Raw genomic sequence first — 5,130 nt, forward strand, 5'->3', positions numbered from 1 at the left:
CCTAGGAGTTAGGAGGCAGCTAGGTGGCTCAATAGATTGAGAGCCAGGCTTACAGAAGGGAGGTCCTGGGTTCAAATGTGACCTCAGACACTTCCTAGCTGTGTGACAATAGGCAAATCACTTAATGCCCATTGCCTAGCCTTTACCAACCATCTGTCTTGGAACCAATACATAGTACGGATTCTAAGAGGGAAGATAAGGGTTTAACGACAAAAAAAAAGTCATAGGAATTGAAGAAGTTGAAGAACTGGTAGGCCAGGCAGACACTTTGAAGGGAGTAGGAGAAGAATATCACATCGGAAACTAAACTTTTTGGGGAGGAGAGAGAGGGATTTGTAGTTCTATAGAAAACAGCAATAAGAATGTGATCAGATTGATAGGAAGGTGAGTAGAGTTTCAAAGGGCACAGTGGAAATGAAGGGCAGAAGATAGCAATTGGAGAAGTCTAGGGTTCAGTCTAAATGCAGAGTGGGTCAAAGAGTGATTGGCTTATGTTGCTTTTGCTATTGAACGTCCCATCAATCCCAAGCAGATCCCTAGCATATTGTGTGATGTGGGTCTCCAGGCCAGACAACTCTGTATGGATCAGGTTCGTGAATCAGTTAAGGGGTTAGATGACTTTTTAGGTCCCCCCACTACCTTTCAACTTTGTGATTCTGTGGAAAGACAGATAGATACTGTGTTAGAAGCAGAGACACAAAATTGTGTCAAATGTTACCCAAAGCAAGAGAGAGATAGGGTCACAGGGATAAAGAGGCATCAAGGCCAGGACCTGAGGCTGACAGGAAAGTCAGAGAGGAAGCTGTCACTCTCAGGCCCCCAGTGGACTTTGCTGTCTCAGTGATGGATCTGTGGTACTAAGAAAAATTACCTCCTCCCTCAAGTGGCCAGGCCCAAACCCCAACCCCATTGTCCTAGCCCTGATAGCTCAAGATGGGCAGATTACGAGTGGAAAGGAAGGGTCTTGTTGGCTGGGGTTACTCCTATATATGACCCTCTGCTAGTAGTTTTTATATTCCCAATTGGTGGGGCCCCACAAGCTTGCAATAAACACACAGACACATGAACCATATAGAAAAGGCTGAGGTGGTTTATTCAGGGACACTCTCATGACCTTGACCCTAATTATTTAGGAGCTCAGGCCCCCCAGTGAAGGCTGTTGAGAATAAGGGAGCAGGATCCTCCAGATGTTATAGAGAAATTGCTTCTGAGGCTATACTAATGCTCTAGGGAAACTGGACTATAACCTGCCCAGCTGGCCAGCCTAAGGTTATTCCACTCCCTGTGTGCTATCAGGTTTTTGCGCTAGGTTCCTTTTCCTTGGTTTATTTTTTTAAAACAACTTTTTCCCCTTAATATAAAACGACCTTGCTACATCAATGCTTCTGATCTAGGGGAACACCCCCAGAAAGAAAAACAGTAAAAAAAAAAGTTTGATAATAAAAAATTAAATACCATATTATATATATAAAAAAAGTTTAGTAAAAAAGTCTTATAGTCAATGAAAACATATTGCTGGTGGAGTAGACAATGTTTCAGAAATGTGGTAGAAAATTGTGACCCTGAAGTGAGGCATCAAACAACTTCTGTAAACAAAGCGACCCAATATTTTCCAAAACCACAGGCCTTGCAAAGAGCTACTTGCCCATTTGTCCAGGCCAATTATTAAGTGAATGACAGCTGTCAGGCATCCCTGGCTGGCTTGTTCCCCCTTCTCTAGGTGATGCTGGGAGAGAGAATTGAAACACTGGGGCTGGGTAATAGCTTTTTACAAGGTTGGTGCCTGTTACACAGTGTGAATATTTATGTGTACAGGGTTGTTTATATCGCTGGCTTTGGAAAGAAGACATACATTGGTACTATATAGGTATGCAGTATAACGTTACTGTAGAACATACAAAAAAAAGAAAGAAAGAAGAAGCGCTATGTGTTTTAATGAGTTACTCTAAATAGTATTGATGGCTCCTGGCTATACTGGGGTGCTGCCTCCAAGAGGCAGGCTCAGGAGAGGCTTCAGGACATCAGAGGCCCCAGGCAGCTGCCCACCTGGTGTTAACCACTAATGCAGGGGCTGTAGTAGACGGCACTACTGGCGTCAGACAGCGCAGATATCAAACTGCTCTCCTCGCAGGACAGGGTCCTAGGGGTTAGCTTAGCCAGAGACACGTGGTACGCGAGCCCGGGCACTTCTGGCCGAGTCCGGCTCGTGTTTAGATACTGGTCAAACTCATTGCGGTCCACGTCGGTCCACAGCTCAGCAGAACTCAGCTGTTCCACGCCATCCAAGTGGTGTACCTCAGGTGGGGGAGAGAGCTGGCCCAAATGTGGGGACAGGCCGCTGGCCCGGGGACCGGCAGGGCCCGAGGGGCCGCATAACTGGCTATAATAGAGGCCTGGCGGGGGCGGGGGGGCGGTCCTTAGGGCCTCTGCCAGGTGTGCTGGAGCCGGGGGTTGCCCATAGGGGCCCCCCAGGTCCCGAGCCAGCGCCTTTTCAGGGGCGTAGTCCAGCTGTGGCGGATAGGGCGAGCGGAAGCCTAGGAGACCGCAGTCGTCCTGCATATGCGGCGGGAAGAAGGCTGGCTCGCTGGGCTCTAGCACGTCTAGCGGGGACATCTCGGGCGTGGGCAGCCCGAAGTTGTCCAGCTCCGCGCCCAGCGGGTGCAGTTCTCTGAAGTGATTGAGGGGGGGCGGCTGCTGGTGGCCCGGCACCCCTGAGTGTGTTGCGGCAAATCCCTCAGCGCCAGTGCCAGCGCCGCAGCTGGAGCCGTTAGGCGGCTGCGAGAGGCCGTGCAGCAGGAGACTTGGCTCCAGCCGCCGAGTCTTCTTGGCTTGCTTCTTCCTCCGGGGGCGGTATTTGTAGTTGGGGTGATCCTGCAGGTGCTGGATACGCAGCCGCTCCGCCTCCTCCACGAAGGGACGCTTCTCGGCCGTGGTTAGGGCTTTCCATGCCTGGCCTAGGGGCCGGGGGGAAAGATGGTTAGCGCCCAAGGCTGGGCGTTGGAGTGGGAAGGGAGGGGACAATACGGGACAGGATGTCACTCCCAAGCTAAGGACCAAATCTCCCCCATCTAGCCTTGTTGGCCTTCAGGGTGCCCCGGTAGTATGACCTGTGTCAGGGGATGGAACTTAACTCCTCTCGGTGAACTAGGCGCAGAGGGCTGAGAAGACTCGGAGCTGCGAGAGGCGCCAGCCTACCCTCCTCTCGATACCCCCCACAGAGACAGCTCAGAGGCCGGGAGTGGGGGAAGGGGCTGAGGAGGAAGTAGTACACAGCTTTCCTTAGGACTCAAGGAACGTAAAGGAACACGGAGTTGGGAACATCTGCTTGAGGTGCCCAGCATTTGGATCAAAGTATATAGGGGGCCAGAGCGTAGGGATCTCTCCTTACACAAACCTTTCCTCCCAGTTTACATCTTCTGCCTCAGTCCCTAATGTACAAACCCCAAGTTCTGCCCGCATTCTTTCTTTGTCCCCCTCCTCATTCTCCCCGCGTTCCCTCCCGCCCCCGCTGGCACCCCCAATCCCACATTCCCTTCCCCAGTCTTCGTCCTACTCGTTTGGCCTGTTCCAATGCCTTAAGACTATCCACCACTCTGCTGATAGCTTTCTTTTCCTTTCCTTTGGTCCCTACTCCCTTTCCCCATTCCAACCTCCCTCTTCTGATACCCCGCTTCTCTTCCACTCCCCATTCTTTTTAATCTCTGGTCTTCTTCTTCTGGGTTTGGTTCCCTTTCCCCGGTCCTGGCTCCCCCTCCTGTTCTGATCTGCCCCCTTTCCTCCGAACTATACCCAATCTCTAATCCTTTTATCCAGCTTCTGCTTACCCAGCATCTTGCTGAGGACTGCGTTGTGCAGGTCGGGGTTCTGTTGCGCCAATCGTTTGCGCTCGTCTTTGGCCCAGACCATGAAGGCATTCATGGGCCGGCGGATGCGAGAATCGTCGCCCTGTTTGCTCTCAGCACGGCCGGGTGGTGGGCTGTAGCCATAGCGGGGCTCGGGACTGGGTTCGGGGCTTGTCGGGGAAGCGGGTGCCCCCGGAGCTCCCTGGCGGAAGGCGAAGCCCGGGCCAGGGGCTGGACTGGGCGACCGGGCTGGCGCTGCTGCTGCTGCGGTCAGCGCTGGACTCGAGCCGCGGAAGGCTGCTGCTGCTGCTGCGGCGGCGGCGGCGGCTGCGGCTGCGCGCCCGGGGGGCTCAGCTGCGGGCTCGGGCCCCGGGGCCCATGAACAGTCGCGTCGGGCCTGCGGAACGTCCTCTGCCCCGTAGACGGGTGGCGATCTATGCATTCCAGCTGGACGGGACCTGGAGGCAGAACTGAGCCGCGGGGAGAACTCGAGGCCACGGACCGCAGCGGGTGGAGAGATTGAAGGATACGGCCGGCAGGGATCCGAGGGGGCGGCCGGCAAGGCTGACTTTGGGCTGGGGCCGAGCTGGAGGGGCCAGATATAGGGGCCGGGACCAATCAGAGCAGGGAAGGGGGGGGAAAGGGGCCGGAGTCCCGGCCTCAGGAAGAGAGGTGGGTGGGTGGGTGGGAGCCTGGGCTGTCCCCTCTCGTGAGTTTCCTTTTCTCTCTCCTAGGGGTCTTGTTCGGGGGTATCCTTTTGTCACTTCTCCATCTGAATCTCCTCCCGCCCCCGCCCCACTCAGTCTTCCACGACAACCGCCCCTCTCCTTCCAGCGGAGGGAACTTTGCCAGGCGCAGGAGAATTGTGTGTGGGTGCACAGCTTTTCTCTTCTGCTTCTTTCCCCAACCCTCTCTCACCCCAAGCCCTGGGGAGGGTAACATAAGCAGATCTAAATTCGTATTCATACAGAAAGGGTTTCTGTCTAGGACTTGGACTCAGACCCAGGTAACTAGGCTGCCCTAACTAGCCTCTTCTTTCTGTCACCGCTCACAAATAGATAGCGCTGGTCAGGCCCCACCCCTGGTGTCATGGCCTTGCAGTGGTCACCCCTAGCCAAACCCCCCCCCACAAGATTTCTATGCTTTGTCCCTTTGCCTCAGGGTGGTAAAAGTCCTACCAGAAGTGTAATGTGAACCTGTCACTCAGTCCTGTAAGAGCTATCTAAAGCACATTTGTATTTTGAGGGAATAAAACAGGTCTTTTAGGGATTCAGCGAAGTGAGTCACC

At 53.9% G+C, this 5,130-nt stretch overlaps 1 protein-coding gene across 2 annotated transcripts; it reads right to left on the reverse strand.

Moving 5' to 3' along the window:
* Positions 1–1,070: 1,070 nt before the first annotated feature.
* SOX18 (SRY-box transcription factor 18) lies at positions 1,071–4,396 on the reverse strand. 2 transcript variants are annotated; one of them, XM_044663903.1, is made up of 3 exons: positions 4,159–4,396; positions 3,825–4,044; positions 1,071–2,954 (listed from the first exon to the last, which is right to left on the reverse strand). In XM_044663903.1, exons 1-3 carry the CDS (start codon positions 4,282–4,284, stop codon positions 2,053–2,055), a joined length of 1,248 nt encoding a protein of 415 aa, XP_044519838.1. In that variant the 5' UTR covers positions 4,285–4,396; the 3' UTR covers positions 1,071–2,052. The 2 variants fall into 2 exon arrangements, with proteins under 2 accessions (XP_044519838.1, XP_044519837.1); XM_044663902.1 differs by having other exon boundaries at positions 3,825–4,396.
* Between the last annotated feature and the right edge of the window lie 734 nt (positions 4,397–5,130).

This window comes from Gracilinanus agilis, chromosome 2 (assembly GCF_016433145.1).
Source record: "Gracilinanus agilis isolate LMUSP501 chromosome 2, AgileGrace, whole genome shotgun sequence".
NCBI lineage: Eukaryota > Metazoa > Chordata > Mammalia > Didelphimorphia > Didelphidae > Gracilinanus > Gracilinanus agilis.

Bases quoted from the DNA above. Each gene is read 5' to 3' on its own strand.
- SOX18 (XM_044663902.1), bottom strand. From the start codon at position 4,284: ATGCATAGATCGCCACCCGTCTACGGGGCAGAGGACGTTCCGCAGGCC. The intron at 2,955-3,824 runs GTAAGCAGAAGC...CCCGGCCCCTAG, and splicing joins AGTCCTCAGCAAGATGCTGG to GCCAGGCATGGAAAGCCCTA.